Source organism: Leuciscus leuciscus (genome assembly GCF_965113295.1).
Source record: "Leuciscus leuciscus genome assembly, chromosome: 3".
NCBI classification, from domain to species: domain Eukaryota; kingdom Metazoa; phylum Chordata; class Actinopteri; order Cypriniformes; family Leuciscidae; genus Leuciscus; species Leuciscus leuciscus.
Genome location: NC_138727.1, coordinates 1,319,344 through 1,337,855, shown reverse-complemented (window position 1 = coordinate 1,337,855; position 18,512 = coordinate 1,319,344). Strand labels below are relative to the sequence as shown.

At 38.7% G+C, this 18,512-nt stretch overlaps 2 protein-coding genes across 4 annotated transcripts in view; one reads left to right on the top strand and one right to left on the bottom strand.

The window, feature by feature from the left end:
* Window positions 1–7,629: 7,629 nt before the first annotated feature.
* hemk2 (HemK methyltransferase 2, ETF1 glutamine and histone H4 lysine) lies at window positions 7,630–15,481 on the top strand. 2 transcript variants are annotated; one of them, XM_082163953.1, is made up of 7 exons: window positions 7,630–7,720; window positions 9,152–9,279; window positions 9,819–9,905; window positions 11,280–11,370; window positions 13,332–13,415; window positions 14,057–14,198; window positions 14,861–15,481. In XM_082163953.1, the coding sequence occupies exons 2-7, from the start codon at window positions 9,158–9,160 to the stop codon at window positions 14,977–14,979; spliced, it is 645 nt and encodes a 214-aa protein (XP_082020079.1). In that variant the 5' UTR covers window positions 7,630–7,720; window positions 9,152–9,157; the 3' UTR covers window positions 14,980–15,481. The 2 variants fall into 2 exon arrangements, with proteins under 2 accessions (XP_082020079.1, XP_082020080.1); XM_082163954.1 differs by having other exon boundaries at window positions 7,649–7,720; window positions 13,311–13,415.
* A 1,861-nt stretch (window positions 15,482–17,342) lies between these two features.
* jam2a (junctional adhesion molecule 2a) overlaps window positions 17,343–18,512 on the bottom strand; it is a 22,722-nt gene continuing 21,552 nt past the window's right edge. For both annotated transcript variants that reach the window (XM_082163927.1, XM_082163928.1), the window contains one exon: window positions 17,343–17,809. In XM_082163927.1, the coding sequence (XP_082020053.1) occupies window positions 17,771–17,809 (39 nt within the window). In that variant the 3' untranslated portion in view covers window positions 17,343–17,770. The remainder of the gene's footprint in view (window positions 17,810–18,512) is intronic.

Below are 18,512 nucleotides of genomic sequence, written 5' to 3'. Positions count from 1 at the left end.
TGAATGTCTGAGCTAGTGAATGTCTGAGCTAGTGAATGTCTGATCTAGTGAATGTCTGAGCTAGTGAATGTCTGAGCTAGTGAATGTCTGAGCTAGTGAATGTCTGAGCTAGTGAATGTCTGAGCTAGTGAATGTCTGATCTAGTGAATGTCTGAGCTAGTGAATGTCTGAGCTAGTGAATGTCTGAGCTAGTGAATGTCTGAGCTAGTGAATGTCTGAGCTAGTGAATGTCTGAGCTAGTGAATGTCTGATCTAGTGAATGTCTGAGCTAGTGAATGTCTGAGCTAGTGAATGTCTGATCTAGTGAATGTCTGATCTAGTGAATGTCTGAGCTAGTGAATGTCTGAGCTAGTGAATGTCTGAGCTAGTGAATGTCTGAACTAGTGAATGTCTGAACTAGTGAATGTCTGAGCTAGTGAATGTCTGAGCTAGTGAATGTCTGAGCTAGTGAATGTCTGATCTAGTGAATGTCTGATCTAGTGAATGTCTGAGCTAGTGAATGTCTGAGCTAGTGAATGTCTGATCTAGTGAATGTCTGAGCTAGTGAATGTCTGATCTAGTGAATGTCTGAACTAGTGAATGTCTGAACTAGTGAATGTCTGAGCTAGTGAATGTCTGAGCTAGTGAATGTCTGAACTAGTGAATGTCTGAGCTAGTGAATGTCTGAGCTAGTGAATGTCTGAACTAGTGAATGTCTGAGCTAGTGAATGTCTGAGCTAGTGAATGTCTGATCTAGTGAATGTCTGAGCTAGTGAATGTCTGAGCTAGTGAATGTCTGAGCTAGTGAATGTCTGATCTAGTGAATGTCTGAGCTAGTGAATGTCTGAGCTAGTGAATGTCTGAGCTAGTGAATGTCTGAGCTAGTGAATGTCTGAGCTAGTGAATGTCTGATCTAGTGAATGTCTGAGCTAGTGAATGTCTGAGCTAGTGAATGTCTGAGCTAGTGAATGTCTGAGCTAGTGAATGTCTGATCTAGTGAATGTCTGAGCTAGTGAATGTCTGAGCTAGTGAATGTCTGATCTAGTGAATGTCTGAGCTAGTGAATGTCTGAGCTAGTGAATGTCTGAGCTAGTGAATGTCTGAACTAGTGAATGTCTGAACTAGTGAATGTCTGAGCTAGTGAATGTCTGAGCTAGTGAATGTCTGAGCTAGTGAATGTCTGATCTAGTGAATGTCTGAGCTAGTGAATGTCTGAGCTAGTGAATGTCTGATCTAGTGAATGTCTGAGCTAGTGAATGTCTGAACTAGTGAATGTCTGAGCTAGTGAATGTCTGAGCTAGTGAATGTCTGAACTTGTGAATGTCTGAGCTAGTGAATGTCTGAGCTAGTGAATGTCTGAGCTAGTGAATGTCTGAACTAGTGAATGTCTGAGCTAGTGAATGTCTGAACTAGTGAATGTCTGAACTAGTGAATGTCTGAGCTAGTGAATGTCTGAACTAGTGAATGTCTGAACTAGTGAATGTCTGAGCTAGTGAATGTCTGATCTAGTGAATGTCTGAGCTAGTGAATGTCTGAACTAGTGAATGTCTGAGCTAGTGAATGTCTGAGCTAGTGAATGTCTGAGCTAGTGAATGTCTGAGCTAGTGAATGTCTGATCTAGTGAATGTCTGAGCTAGTGAATGTCTGAGCTAGTGAATGTCTGAGCTAGTGAATGTCTGATCTAGTGAATGTCTGAGCTAGTGAATGTCTGAGCTAGTGAATGTCTGAATGTCTGAGCTAGTGAATGTCTGAGCTAGTGAATGTCTGATCTAGTGAATGTCTGAGCTAGTGAATGTCTGAGCTAGTGAATGTCTGAGCTAGTGAATGTCTGAGCTAGTGAATGTCTGAGCTAGTGAATGTCTGAGCTAGTGAATGTCTGAGCTAGTGAATGTCTGAGCTAGTGAATGTCTGATCTAGTGAATGTCTGAGCTAGTGAATGTCTGAGCTAGTGAATGTCTGATCTAGTGAATGTCTGAGCTAGTGAATGTCTGAGCTAGTGAATGTCTGAGCTAGTGAATGTCTGAGCTAGTGAATGTCTGAGCTAGTGAATGCACAAAATCAGCACCCTGATAAAGAGGTTGACTGGCAAAAAAAGTATTCTATGTATTTTGAAAATACAAAAATACTCATCTTAAATGTATTTAAATACAAATTACATTTGATTTTTATTTGAAGTATTGTTTTTTTATTTCAAATACGTATTTTAAATACATGTATCTGAAATACTGCCCATCCCTGCTAATGACTAAAGTGTTACCAAGTCCATCAGAAGGAATTACTATTCATAATCTTACAGAAACCTCAAAAGCTTTCACTGACTTCAGTCAATATTAGGGAGTTATCAAGCGTTTCACTTCAGAATACTGATGAGTCATTACTAATGGGTGACCATTACCTTATATTATACATTATGCATTATTGATATTAATTATGAACCTGTATATAGTAGTTCTTAGTAGTCTTCAGTGAGATATGAAAAATAGTAGTTAGGGTTAAGGTTAGGGTTAGGGTTAGGGTTAAGGTTAAGGTTAAGGTTAGGGTTAGGGTTAAGGTTAAGGTTAAGGTTAAGGTTAGGGTTAAGGTTAGGGTTAGGGTTTGGTTAATCAGAGTTTCTTGTTAGTTAGTAGCAGTTACTAGAATATTAATAGTGCGTTACTCATTTGTTCCTGTGCAGTTATTCATTAATGAAGGAACAGTATTTTTCAAAGTGTTTCCATATCAGTTTTATATATCAGTTATTGAACTGAACTGAATCAACATTGAACTAAAGTGAGCGGAATAATTACTGTGAAGCCACTTTGAAGCAATCCGTCTAGTGTACAAATAAATGTGCCATTATATTACATTATATTATATTATAAATCCGCTTCCATGATCTTGACATAAACTCTGATCAGAAAGACTAAGCGTTCACAAGTGTAAATCCCCTAGCGACGCGTCTGAGCTGTGCTTTGAAGCGCATGTTTATGAGCTTCATTGGAGCAGCCGATCTCTCATAAACCCTGCACGTCTCCAGAGAAGACCAGAACATCCCGAGCAAAGCAGTCTGAGAAACACACACAGCTGGCTTCAATGAGCACTCGCAATTTACAGATGCGAAGAAAGTCAGACACTTCATTCATTTAATCCGAGTTCTGCAGCCTCGTAAAGGCATGGCTGCGACCACAGAGACGGGTCGAGGACCGAACGCTTGGTTTGGGTCGAGAACTGAACGGTTTTACTGTAAGACTCTCTGAAAGGTTTGCACGCGAATGGAAACATGTTGACTCGTTATCACACCCAGAAATTAAAGCGGTGGTATAATGCCCTTTTCACAAGATGTAAAATAAGTCTCTGATGTCCCCAGAGAGTGTGTGTGAAGTTTTAGCTCAAAATACCACACAGATATTTTTATATCGCATGTTAAAATCGTCACTTTTTGAGGGTGAGCAAAAACACACCGTTTTTTGTCTGTTCCTTTAAATGCAAATGAGCTGCTGCTCCCGGCACAGGGGGCGGAGCTAGAACTGAAAATTTCAAAAACGTTTTTGTTTAAGTTTAAATGTATGAAGCTGATGTGGAGTCAACTATCTTTTAGTCATTGATTAGCATATTCTGTCTTGATAATCTATAAATCGTGTCCAGGGGGCGGGGTTTATGTAAATTTTAGGGTTAGTGATGTCACTTACCCGGGAGGAATGTGGTGTAGTCTCTACCAGCCGTTTGTTGTAGTCCTTAAAAAGTGATTTCTTTAAAAGCAAATATCCTCCTTTGCTCTGAACTTTGAGCGTTGTAACTTTGCAGATGTTGTTTATGGTCAAACAGCAACATTACACACTAACTAAAAAAGTCAAATCATAATCAACCACCCCTTTAATATTCCGCCATTATTTGCCCACAATTTTCAGTAAAAAATTATACAAAAATACTATAGGCCTAATATATATATATCAAATTAGTCGTGCAAGTACAGATCTGTCATGCAGTTTTGAAACAACTTGATGACTGAATCTTTAGTTTTGCGTAAACTATTGCTTTTGCAACGACACGATTCAGTCGAATTAGAATCGATCGAGTCGAGCTGAACTGTTCTGTAAAGCTGCTTACAGCTGAATTAAAGTCATTTTATTCAATAATTGATGAACTTTACAGTTTCTGAACTGAACTGAAGTGAATAGAGCATAAGACTCTATTGTCACTTTTCTTCATATTTGATGAAGTTTGCATCATTAACTTCTATCCACCTATTTTTATCCGCATTTTGGGATCTCGCATGTGGAAACGCCAAGATGCGCATAAATTCTAAAAATGATGTGCTTATGCGCTCAGTTGAAGCAGATTATTTTATTAGACATACGATGGAAACACATTTACTGAATAAATCCCTCAATAAACTCATGTTGCCTCAGCGTCGGCTGTGATTGGATAACTGGAGTATCCAGTGGACCAATGGCGTCGCAGCATCTCTAATGTCGGTTTGGTGTTTCTGGAAGTCGAAGTGTGTGATCAGAATGATTTGGTGTAATTCCCTCCAGAAGCGTCTCACACACACGAGTGTGTTCCCGAACACCAGCATCCGAACGCCAGAGAACATGACAGCGTTTACTGTGTTTCGTCTGATGCTCTGAGACACACTCGTTTATGATGGAGGGAAAAAGAGAAAGATTGCAGAAACTTACAGTTTATTACTGATATTCTGCACCAGGAAGTGATGATTTTGTTCTCTTGAACACATGAGATGGAAACACTGCTTTATTCACAAATGATTTATGCAATATTGTGCATAAGTTAAATTTTGGATTGAATCATTGATTTCCCAAATCACGCGTGTTGTTGAGGAGAAGTGTATGAACGCTTGTTTCCAACATGGAATTACTAATAAAAAAGGTAATTACAACTTTTTATCTCACAATTCTGACTTTATTTCTCCAAGAATTTAGAATTTATATCTCACATGTCTTTTTTTTTTTTTTTTTTTTTTATTGCTAAAAATATAGTCAGAATTACAAGATAGAAACTCGGCATTGTGAGAAATAAAGTCTCAATTAACACTTGCAACAAAAACTTGCAATGCCGTGAAAAAGCAGGATCTCTCCCACATCTTTCGCAGTGACCGGATGAGTGAAGGAAGGAAGTGTTAAATCTTCCCTCCTGTTGATCACAGCCGGGTCACGGTCCGAGCAAACACGACCAGTCTCTGTACATTCACCATTAAAAGATCAGAGCTTCTCAACTGGGTTTCCTTCAAATCTAAAACAGGGTTCTTTACAAATGTACATTTAATGCATAATCAGGCCTATATTCATTTTAACATCAAACTCCTGTTGCTTCTACATGTTGTCTCTTCTTCTTGAGTCTCTCCATCATTGTCTGACTCCGGTTTGAACATAAAAGGCTCAAAGTTTTTGAAATGTTCAGTGCATGTCTGTGTGAGGTAAAAGGACACAAGCTGTTGAAGCTCCGCCCCCTGTGCCGGGAGCAGCAGCTCATTTGCATTTAAAGGAACAGACACAAAACGGTGTGTTTTTGCTCACCCTCAAAAAGTGACGATTTTAACATGCGATATAAAAATATCTGTGGGGTATTTTGAGCTAAAACTTCACACACACACTCTGGGGACATCAGAGACTTATTTTACATCTTGTGAAAAGGGTATTATACCACCGCTTCAAAGTTATCTGGTGTTTAATAATGTTTGTTCAAAACCGTTATTTATACATCATTCATGGAACGTTTTTCTGAAACATTTTAAATTTTAGTACTTGTTTCGGAACGTTCAGAGAACATTCAAAAGTAACGTTCCATTAGTCTAACGTTTGCAAAATGATCAAACAGAATGTTTATTTAACGCATAATCAAGAAAAAAACAAACATTATAAACTGGTAATGAACATTTTAATTCAACTCTCTTTAGTTGGGAAGGTGATGGTTCTCTCAAAGTTATAAACATATGTTCTTCTAGTAACGTTAATTGAACGTTTGTTCAACGTTTTCTAGTCTTTAATAATGTTCTCAAGACGTTTGTTCAAAACCGTTATTTATACATCGTTTTATACAAGCGTTTTCTCCTCGTAAAAGTTGATGTTGTAGTTTTCACTCCCAGAAAAAAGGTACAAAAGCGTTTAGAAGGTACTAACATGTCCCTAAAGCACTTTTTAAGGGATAAAAAGGTACAAAAGCATTTATAAGGTCCTAAAATGTCCCATAATGCACTTTTTAAGGGATAAAAAAGGTACAAAAGCTTTCAGAAGGTCCTAATATGTCCCATAATGCACTTTTTAAGGGATAAAAAAGGTACAAAAGCTTTCAGAAGGTCCTAATATGTCTCATAATGCACTTTTTAAGGGATAAAAAAGGTACAAAAGCTTTCAGATGGTACTAATATATCCCATAATGCACTTTTTATGGGATAAAAAAGGACAAAAGCGTTCAGAATTTAATAACATGTCCCATAATGCACTTTTTATGGGATAAAAAAGGACAAAAGCGTTCAGAATTTACTAACTTGTCCCATAATGCACTTTTTATGGGATAAAAAAGGTACAAAGGTGTAACTTTTGAAAGGGTGTCACTCCAGTGACAGCTTTTGTACCTTTTTTTCTGAGAGTGTTGCATGATTTTCCGGATCTTGGCGTAGTTTTTCCCAGCAGTCCGTGAGGTTTGGTTTGGATCGAGCCCCACCTGTGGAGAAACACAGCTTTAGTCTCTGTCAGGTATGAACGCTGGATCTGAGTTTGTTAAACACCTGGAGCTGAAGCCGTGGATGAAGAGGAGCATCTGAAGCGGTTTATATGCTGTTGATTTAAAGCACTATATTTCTCTTATGACTGGATTTACCTGTATGTATTTATGCACTTCAGATTATTTAATTGAACAGTATGATCCAGAATGAAGATAAAAGTCATATCAGCTGATACTGGCATGTTTCAGTGCTTTCAAAACCTCAACTTGGTGGAAAAAACTGAACAGAAACGACACATAGATCAATGCTGCCCTCTATTGAGAGTCTAAAACACTCATTTCTCCTCGTATCTTTGGACATATTATATATTCATATGAATATATGTATATACGTACAGACCATTGAAAAGTTTAATAAAAGTTGTGGTTTTTCCCCCACTAAAATAATCTTGGAGGACAGAACAGATTCTCTAAATTCAAAAATCAATTTTCCATTATGAGGTCAAAGGTCGCTGACCTTCTTATTAGAGCCACACTGTCACCCCATTGGACGGATGATGTGATTGACAGCTCCTCCTCAGGCCCCTGTAAAGCTCTGGCACTTTCTGCAGATTCAGTCTAAATTAATACAAGTTGTTTATCACTCTCTGCGCACAGAAATTACATGTTTTATTGCTTGTCTTTTATAAGTCTCTCTTGTATCTATAATTGAGAGTTTACAGTGTTGTTAATCGGTAAAACAGCACGTGGAAGCTCTAACCAGGGCCATATGGAGCGGCTCACGTTTGCATGGACAACATAAAAGAAAGTAGGCTATATATTTCCTGATATATTCATCAGGGATTAGAAAAGAAAATTTGAGATAAACGGTTTTGTCAGATGATTTGATTTGAGATTTACAAACAGTTATATTCATAACATCAGTTATGATTCACATACAGAATATACCAAGGTCAGTGAATACGACGCCAATATTTAAGAAAAACTACAACTCCCAAAATGCACCTGTGAAAGCAGCACCCGGAAGTGCGATACACCACGCGCTGTTGTGTTTGAAAATCATGCGCTTGCTGCAGACAGGGTAAGAAACACTTTCATTATCATAAATAATGTAAAGTTTATAATGTATTTCAATATCAAAAAGAAGAATGAGTTTAAAATATTAACCATAACGCTTACGAGTGTGTGTAGAGACCCCTTTACCAAAAGACGGTAATACCGTAGTATTTCGAAAACTGAATGGTTACAGTATTAACAAACCTGTGTGTGTGTGTGTGTGTGTGTGTGTGTGTGTGTGTGTGTGTGTGTGTGTGTGTGTGTGTGTGTGTGTGTGTGTGTGTGTGTGTGTGAGAGAGAGAGAGAGAGAGAGAGAGTGTGTGTGAGTGAGTGAGTGAGTGAGAGAGCGAGAGAGAGAGAGTGTGTGTGTATGTGTGTTTGAGAGAGAGAGACTGAGAGTGTGTGTGTGTGTGAGTGAGAGAGAGAGAGAGAGAGAGAGAGAGATTGTGTGTGAGAGAGAGAGTGTGTGTGTATGTGTGAGTGAGTGAGAGAGAGAGAGTGTGTGTGTGTGTGTGTGTGAGTGAGTGAGTGAGTGAGTGAGAGAGAGAGAGAGAGAGAGAGAGAGAGAATGTGTGTGTGTGTGTGTGTGTGTGTGTGTGTGTGTGTGTGTGTGTGTGTGTGTGTGTGTGAGAGAGAGAGAGAGAGATAGTGTGAGTTTTTGTGTATGTATGTGTGTGTGTGTTTACTCACTATAGTAATAATGATAGATAGATAGATATCAAAGTACCACGGTTTTACCACAGTATGTGGCCGTGTAACGTGTGTAAAGCACAGGGATCCTCCAGATGTTTGGCATCATCAGCTTTATTTGAGTGGAGACGGAGTTGAACTGAAGCTCACGTGTCGTTCAGACGGATGCTGCAGGATTTATAGACTTCATTAAGACATTGTAAACTTCTCTTCTCTTAATCTTTCAGACGCTCTGGGCTTTTAACGTTCACACCATCGAGCGCTGCGACCTGCCAACGCTCAGAAAATACAACCATAAAACCCACAATCAAGCCGTTTGCGTGTGAAACAACACTTAAAACCAGATTGAGGACGGTTTGGTTTGGCAGCGTGAGGCGTGTAAAATCTGTTTAGAAACGTGTGGCCACCCAATGAGCAGAACTGGACGTGTTTATGGACGAGAAGCCGTTAAAGTCAGCCTGAAATTGACAAGTGATATTTTATATGGAGTATTGCAGTTTATTATTGTGTTAAATTCATTTTCCTGAATCAGAATCAGTTCCTCTTGCAGCATCTCTTCTCTCCTCTGATGACGAGGGTGGGGCTGTAACCTGTCACTCACATGAGATCAGCCAATAGCAAACCACAACCATCCAATCAATTCCCCACAGACCCAATCAAGCCCCGCCTACATTTGTTCTTGTTCCAGAAGCATTTGCGTTTTTTTTTGTTTTTTTTATGACCCGAGGAAAGGATGAGTGTTAATAACTCTTATTGTCCCGGTCAGACGCTGATGTTCCCGACGCCCCTGTTCGCTCCCGGCTCCTCGTTCTCGGACGTGTACGAGCCGGCCGAGGACTCCTTCCTCCTGATGGACGCGCTGGAGAACGACGCTGAGCGGCTGAAGGGAAGCGGGTGATTTAGCGCTTTTCACAATACACATAATTTCAAAGCAGCTTTACAGAAAATGCATGAGTCCACATTACAATTTACTGTGATCTGTTATCAGAAGAAACTGTCTGAGTTATGAGACATGAGACTGTCTGAGTTATGAGACCTGAGACTGTCTGAGTTATGAGACCTGAGACTGAGTTATGAGATATGAGACTGTCTGAGTTATGAGACATGAGACTGTCTGAGTTATGAGATATGAGACTGTCTGAGTTATGAGAAATGAGACTGTCTGAGTTATGAGAAATGAGACTGTCTGAGTTATGAGAAATGAGACTGTCTGAGTTATGAGACATGAGACTGAGTTATGAGATATGAGACTGTCTGGTTTTGAGAGAGAGAAACTCTACTGTACTGCAAATCCACAAACGCACGCTTTTGATGGGTCAGTGTGCAGTCAGACGCCCGACCAGCCGTTTATTAACACTTTAGATTGCCATGTGACTTCACTCCTCAAGACGCCTCTGAGCCGTTCTGATCCACTGATGTGTGTGTGTTTTCAGAGCGTGTGTGTGTGTGGAGGTGGGCAGCGGATCCGGTGTCGTATCGGCCTTCCTGGCGTCTGTGATCGGCTCTGACGCGCTCTATCTGTGAGTGAAGGAGAACACACGTCACGGGTTGCAGAAATAAGTGACTTTCCGTCAGTGAGTGAGTGAGTGAGTGCGTGAGTGAGTGAGACAGTGAGTGAGTGAGTGAGTGAGTGAGTGAGTGAGTGAGTGAGTGAGTGAGTGAGTGAGTGAGTGAGTGAGTGAGTGAGTGAGTGAGTGAGTGAGTGAGTGCGTGAGTGAGTGAGACAGTGAGTGAGTGAGTGTGTGAGTGAGTGCGTGAGTGAGTGAGACAGTGAGTGAGTGAGTGTGACAGTGAGTGAGTGAGTGTGACAGTGAGTGAGTGTGAGTGAGTGAGTGTGACAGTGAGTGAGTGAGTGAGTTAGTGAGGGAGTGAGTGAGTGAGTGAGTGTGACAGTGAGTGAGTGTGACAGTCAGTCAGTGAGTGAGTGAGTGCGTGAGTGAGTGTGACAGTGAGTGAGTGAGTGAGTGAGTGAGTGAGTGAGAGAGTGTGACAGTGAGTGAGTGAGTGTGAGTGTGACAGTGAGTGAGTGTGACAGTGAGTGAGTGAGTGTGAGTGTGACAGTGAGTGAGTGTGACAGTGAGTGAGTGTGACAGTGAGTGAGTGTGACAGTGAGTGAGTGTGACAGTGAGTGAGTGTGACAGTGAGTGAGTGAGTGAGTGAGTGAGTGAGTGAGTGAGACAGTGAGTGAGTGAGTGAGTGAGTGAGTGAGGATAGTGAGTGAGTGAGTGAGTGTGACAGTGAGTGAGTGTGACAGTCAGTGAGTGAGTGAGTGAGACAGTGAGTGAGACAGTGAGTGAGTGTGACATTGAGTGAGTGAGTGAGTGAGTGAGTGAGTGAGTGAGTGAGTGAGTGAGTGAGTGAGTGAGTGAGTGAGTGAGTGAGTGAGTGTGACATTGAGTGAGTGAGTGAGTGTGACAGTGAGTGAGTGAGTGAGTGTGACAGTGAGTGAGTGAGTGAGTGAGTGTGACAGTGAGTGAGTGAGTGAGTGTGACAGTGAGTGAGTGAGTGTGACAATGAGTGAGTGAGTGAGTGAGTGTGACAGAGTGAGTGAGAGAGAGGATAGTGAGTGAGTGAGTGAGTGAGTGAGTGAGTGAGTGAGTGAGTGAGTGAGTGAGTGAGTGAGTGAGTGAGTGAGTGAGTGAGTCAGTCACTAAACTGACTTGATCTGATCATTGATTCTGTTATTTTCCTGCTTTGAAAGATCTGTACTGTATAAAGCGCAGTAGGAATAAAGCTGTGTTGTGTTGTGTTGTGTTGTGTTGTCTTGTCTTGTCTTGTCTTGTCTTGTCTTGTCTTGTCTTGTCTTGTCTTGTCTTGTCTTGTCTTGTCTTGTCTTGTCTTGTCTTGTGTTGTCTTGTGTTGTCTTGTGTTGTGTTGTGTTGTGTGTTGTGCAGTTGCACTGATGTGAACCCGGCGGCTGCTCTCTGCACACTCCAGACGTCTCAGCTCAACAACCTCCGTCTGCAGCCCGTCGTCACAGACCTGGTGAGATACAAGAGTTCAACTCGAGCACTGTTGGAATATGGCAGAATAATGGCACAACATAACATCTCTTAAATATAGACTCAATGCTGATGTAAATGTAAAAATCCTTGTATTTAGTCATTAATTATATGCAGCAAGGAAAAACGCAATAAATAATAAAATAAAAAATCCAGTAATCAGAACTGATGGAAAATCTGCTTCATTATCTGTGTTTCCATTCAAAGTTGAGATTTTAACTTATGTGCAAAATTGGAATATTGCATAAATCATTTGTGAATAAAGCAGTGTTTCCATCTCATGTGTTCAAGAGAACAAAATCATCACTTCCTGGTGCAGAATATCAGTAATAAAACTGTAAGTTTCTGCAATCTTTCTCTTTCTCCCTCCATCATAAACGAGTGTGTCTCGAGCTTCAGACGAAACACAGTAAACGCTGTCATGTTCTCTGGCGTTCGGATGCTGGTGTTCGGGAACACACTCGTGTGTGTGAGACGCTTCTGGAGGGAATTACACCAAATCATTCTGATCACACACTTCGACTTTCAGAAACACCAAACCGACATTAGAGATGCTGCGACGCCATTGGTCCACTGGTTACTTCAGTTATCCAATCACAGCCGACGCTGAGGCAACATGAGTTTATTGATGGATTTATTCAGTAAATATGTTTCCTTCGTAGTTTATGCGCATGTCCCCATGTATATTTTTTTGTCTTTTATTTTTAGTAATATAGTAATTTTTAATAAATGTTTATTAAAGGGATAGTTCACCCAAAACTGAAAATTCTGTCAGTAATTACTCTCCCTCCCGTTGTTCAACCCCGTAAGACCTTCGTTCATCTTCGGAACACAAATTAAGATATTTTTTATTAAATCTGAGAGCTGGATCACTACTCCATAGGCTTCTAAGACACTATAGAAATTATTTCTGCTGGCCCAGAAAATGCATTAAAGACATCGTTAATATAGTCCAAGTGACTCCAGTGGCTCAATCTTAAGTTTATAAAGCGACGAGAATACTTTTTGTGCGCAAAAAAAAACTAAAATAACGACTTTATTCCACTATTTATTTCCTTCTCTCTGGGCCTCGAGTGAGTTTATGTAGTGTTTTAGCGCAGCGCGTCTGTGTTGTACACACGTATCACACACATGACCAGCGTCGGCCAATAGTGAGCCTACATGTGATGTACAACACAGACGCGCTGCGCTAAAACACTACGTAAACTCACTCGAGGCCCAGAGAGAAGGAAATAAATGAGGAACAACATGAGGGAGAGTAATTACTGACAGAATTTTCATTTTTGGGTGAACTATCCCTTTAATATCTATTTAATTAGTATTTATATATAGCTTTAATTAACTTTTATTTACATTTTTGTTTGAGTAATTTTAGTACTTCAACTTAAACATTTATTTCAATTTCATTATTTTTACCATAAAACCATATAAAAAAATGTCATTACTTGAAACAAAATAAACGTTAACTGAAATAAAATAAAATAAAATCGTATTTTATTTCAGCAAGTTTTTCGTTTAGTTTAAATTGAAGTACTAAAACGAAATAAATAAAAATGAATAAAACTATATTGACATAATTTTTTTTTTAAATGACAAAATGAAAAAATACTAAAAACAGCAAATATAGAAATGAAACCTAAATTAAAAAAACTAACAAAAACTATAATTATATAATCAATGATACTAAGATAAAACTTATACACCTAATAATACTTTTTCATCTGATATGAATATAATCACAAGTGTTCAACGCTTAATATAGCCACCCGAATCAACAGTGAAGCCCCGCCTCCTCAGCTGTCAATCATCCACAGCAGAACAGTGAAGCCCCGCCTCCTCATCACAGATGCTGATGTTCTAACAGCGGCTGCTTTATGTCTGTCTGCTGCTCTTGTGTTTATCATGTTTGTTCCGGTGTTTCAGGAGTTCTGTCGTGTCTCACAGGTCGAGTGTCTCTTGCCGAGGTTGCTGGGAAAAGTGGACGTGCTTGTTTTCAATCCGCCGTATGTCGTCACACCATCAGAAGAGGTAAACCAGTGTGTGTGAAGTCATGTGATCAGATACTGAGACTCTGAAATCCAATGAATGAGAATGAATGACCAGCATACCTGATGTTTGGGGGCTTTCCTCCTGTTTGTGCTGTTTTGATGTATTTGTAGGATTATTCAGAGATGATATGAAATCTAAAAACATTAAAGTCCCCACTGTAGTCATTCATTTATATCCCTTAAAACTCACCAAAATTATATATTTAAAAGTTTTTTCCTTGAAAAAATGTTTTCATGTCTTAAAATATCTTGAATGTAACTCGACACCCTTGCCTCATTTAGTATGCGTGGCTCTATGAATATGCAAATGAGCCCCGCCTCCACTCACTCACTCAGCTCAGAGATCCACTGGCTGACGATCACACGTTGATCTGATTGGTTACAAGGTAGTTTGTGACGTCAGAAACACCAGCGATTTCAAAGCGTGTGTTTGAGACTGTCTTTGGTTCTCTGCAGTTTTAAGGAGGAAATACTCAGCAATGGTGTCGACTTATGAACTTACACATGGTTTGTCTTAAAGCATATTAAAAACACCACACAGGGGGACTTTTAGAGACTGAACGCCAGTGGGCGGGGCCTATGATGAGTGTGTGTGTGTGTGTGTGTGTGTGTTCTGCACAGGTGGGCGGTCGTGGGATAGAGGCGTCGTGGGCCGGTGGGAGACGCGGCAGAGAAGTGATGGACCGATTCTTTCCCATGATCCCACAGTTGCTGTCAGACCATGGGCTGTTTTACCTGGTGACCGTGCCGGATAATGATCCAGGTGTGTGTGTGTGTGTGATGTTCAGACTCACAGCAGTAGCTTCACACTCAGTGGCTGCGTTTACACCAGCACAAAACATCCGATCTTCTGCTCACATCTGACACATATGGGAATTTGTTGCACACGTGTAAACACAAAATTCCGATCTGAGCCGCTTCCAAATGTGGTTTTAATACACATCCATATCCGACACCTGACCTCCGTCTGAACACACACATCATGAGTTCAAGCCGCTGCAAGGCGAGGACGACACGTTTACTCACAAAGAGCTTTTTAATGTTGTGTTACGAGGCGTGTGTGTGTGTGTGTGTGTGTGTGTGTGCGTGTGCGCTCGCTCAGCTTTATGAGGAGGTGGGAACTTTATATTTATCTCTGTAAAGAAAAGAAACATTCAGGAGCTGGTTTTCAATCTCTGCCCGTGACTTTTATAAATAAAACCGCTTTACTGCTGAAACGTACTTTATATTTCCCAGCAATGAGGCGATAACTTCACTGTAATTAATTAAACCAGCAAGCTTCAATATTAGGTTACTACTCTCTTGATATCTGTCGGGTGCAGTTCACAACCTCACCACTAGATGCCGCTAGAAATCACTCGAGTTGCAGTGTACATGTGTGTGTGTGTGTGTGTGATCTGAACTGGTGTTGTGTGTGTGTTCTAGAGGAGATTGTGTGTCTGCTGGGTAAAGCTGGGCTGAACGGACACGTGTGTGTGAGCCGTCAGGCCGGGCGAGAGAGGCTCTCTATCCTACGCTTCAGTAAAGGTGACGAGACGTCCTGAAGAGCAGATGAAGACTGTCCAACACACACACACCAGATGAAGACTGTCCAACACACACACACCAGATGAAGACGGTCCAGAAGAGCAGATGAAGACGGTCCAGCACACCAGACGCTTCTACATGATTATTCCAGGAATCCAGCTGATGTCCCGCGGCCGAACTCTGTGATCGAGGCTTTAGTTTCCATAAACTACTGACAAGAAACCAGAGATTCATCCTCAGGGATTGATGTGATCGTCGAGTCTGTCTGTGCGGTGTTTCAGTGTGTGTGTGTGTGTGTGTGTGTGTGTGTGTGTGTGTGTGTGTGTGTGTGTGTGTGTGTGTGTGTGTGTGTGTGTGTGTGTGTGTGTGTCAGACTCTCGCTGCTTCTGTTTCATTCCATCAGACACTCAGACTCGCTGTTTGTTCACTAGCATGCGTTCACTAGCGAGGGTTAAACCGAGACTCACAGACACACTTTCTCCCAGAATGCCTCTGGATATTAAACATTACTGTTTTTAAGTCTTGCTTGCGTTTTCTTTTTCCCACAAAAAGTTCAATTTTACACATTAAACTGAGGAAAGAGTCAAACGTAAACATTCAAACCTAAACTAACAGAGAGAAAGGTATTTACTGATTTTTGTTCCGTCAAATGGATTAATCGTGTCTGTTTATGTAATATATGTCTGTCTACAAACTTTAAAGTATTTCTATATAGCTTTACTTTTATTTTAGTTTTAGTAAAAAATTTTTTAAGTTTATCTAAAACTAATTAACTAAAAATTATTTTATAATTCACTACTATATTTCAACTGTATTTCATTCCCTGAAAACGATTTTTACTATTTTTAGTAACAACAGGATTATTATCGTTATCATTATCGTTTAAATCTTGCTTGCATTTTCTTTTTTTACACAAAAATATAGATTTTACACAGAAACGAGTCAAACGTAAACATTCAAAACCTGAACTAAAGGAGAAAGGTTGAGGAGTATTTACTGATGTTAGTGCCGTCAACCCGATTCATCAAATCTGTGTGTGTGTGTGTGTGTGTGTGTGTGTGTGTGTGTACAAACCTTTATGTGCTTTTAAGTGTTTCTATATAGATAAAAAAAAAAATCAGTATTAGTAATTTTATTAAATTTTTTTTAAGTTTATCTAAAACTAAATAAAAACAAAAAATAATTTTATAATTGAAATTATATTTCATTGCCTGAAAAAATGTATAGTTTAAATTAACAACAGGATTATCATTAACAATTTTTGACCAAAATAAAAAAGTTAAAAAAAATTACCCCAACATTTTTTTTTTACATTTTTTTACCTAAAAAAACAAAACCCAAAAAACCATTGATCCAAACAAATGTTACCTGAACCAAAATGATAATTTTTTCTTTAAAAGGTGTTTTATTTCATCTAGTTGCTGTGAAATCATCTCACTTTTGTTTAGTTTAAGTTTTAGTAGTAAAATAACTCAAATAAAATAAATTATCAATCAATGATACTACAATAACCTTATTAAACAGGTCGCGGTTGCAAATGAGAACCTGTTCTCAACCGATTAACCTGGTTAAATAAAGGTATAATAAATAAAAATAAAAAAAAACAATTCTCCCAGAATGCCTCTGAAGCCGATCAGGACATTAATCATGTGACTGTTTTTAAGTCTTGCTCGCATTTTCTTTTTTCCACAAAAGGTTCATTTTCCACACAAAACTGAGAAAAGTCAAACATAAACATTCAAAACTAAACTAACAGAGAAAAACTGATCATCCCCATTTACTGCATGTGTTTATATAATATATGTGTGTCTACAAACTTTCTTTATGTGCTGTTAGTTCTACAGTTTAAAGCTTAAGTTTTATTTCAGTTCTTTCAGGGAAAGAGTTCATTAGGGAGACTTTAGATGGAAAATTATGAGCATATTAAAAATTATCTTCATATGGATTTGAGTGTGAATTAATGACAAAATTAATTTGAGGTTGAACAAACTTTAATGCTAAACTCAAATGTAAACAATACAACTTTTAATTTTTGAAATAAAAAATTCTAAACGATATTAATCAATTCTGCAAATTACTGTTAATTGTCAGTTCATGTTAACTAATATAGTTAAATAATATAATTAATTTCATAAGGGTTTGGAACAACATGAGGACGAATATTTTAATCCTAATTTCAACAAATGTAAACACAACTTTTGATTTTGAAACATTAGTAAGTGGTAAAATAACCATTAATAAACACTGTTCATTGGTATTTCATGTTAACTGAAGCATTAATGTTGATTAATATTGTTCTCTGAATGATTTGGAAACTCATCATTTCTCACGATGAATTATTAAATGCGTCGGCGAAATAATAAATGTTCCAATTCAGACAAAAAATGCAGATTATTTTTATTTAAAAAAAAAACAAGAATACAGATCAAATATACAACAGTTCAGCCATCGCATGATTTACATCCTCACACTCGTTAGATAAAGATTGTGTTGAAATGAAAGGCACGGCGTGTCAAAGGTCATCAGTGTCGCTCGTGTAAAGGCCGCAGGTTAAACGCCATTCCTCTGGGTCACACACACACGGCCAGCAGGGGGCGCTCTAGCTCAACGTGTGGAGAGAAGCACACGACGACTGCTCTCAGATCAGCTGCGGTGTCCAGAGAGAGAGAGAGATAGACAGATACAGAGAGAGAGAGAGAGAGAGAGAGAGACATAGACAGATACAGAGAGAGAGAGAGAGAGAGAGGGAGTTTCTTCATGTCGTCTCCAGCGTCGCCGACACACACACACACACACACACACACCCCATCACAGCATGAACGACTGAGTGTGTTTGAAATCCTGAGGCTGGATGAAGAGAAATAAATCATTCAGAATTCAGAAATAATAATAAAAATCCATTTTCTTTCCAATAATTCTATTCAATATTCCCCACAGAGAACCAGTAACATCTGGAGAAATCATGAGGATTTGCATAAATAAAAGTCCCAAGTGCGTGAATGAGTCAATTCATGAAAGAACATGTAGTTAGAGGAGAAACTGGTACTTTGTAAAAAATTTCAAGAGCTTTATTTTTAGTGCTGAAGTTTTGACATTTTGGAGGGAAAAAAGGGGGAATTATTATGAATAATATAAAAAAAAAATCTTTGTAAAAATTACATAATTTTTTTTTTTTCATCCTGCATATACAATATCTACAGTTATTATTAATGGTTATTATATTACTTACATTATTAACATTATTATAAATTGTTACCATGTTTAAAAAAATTATATATATTTATATTTATTACATTATTTTTACATTATTTAAATTTTTACATGTATTTTTTACATAATTACATTATTTTTATTACATTATAATTTTTTATATTTTTTATTAACACTTTACAATTAGGTCTCACTTGTTAACATGAGTTACACGAACTAACAATGACCTTATTTATTAACATTTATTAAGCTTTGTTAATGTTTGTTCATAGTGCATTACATAATCTGAACAGATTCAGTGTGTTGAGATTAATATTAATATTAATAAATGCAGCAGAAG

Coding starts and splice junctions, on each gene's coding strand:
- hemk2 (XM_082163954.1), top strand. CDS start 9,158: ATGTTCCCGACGCCCCTGTTCGCTCCCGGCTCCTCGTTCTCGGACGTG. Junction 9,280..9,818: donor GAGCGGCTGAAGGGAAGCGG/GTGATTTAGCGC, acceptor GTGTGTTTTCAG/AGCGTGTGTGTGTGTGGAGG. Junction 14,199..14,860: donor CGTGCCGGATAATGATCCAG/GTGTGTGTGTGT, acceptor TGTGTGTTCTAG/AGGAGATTGTGTGTCTGCTG.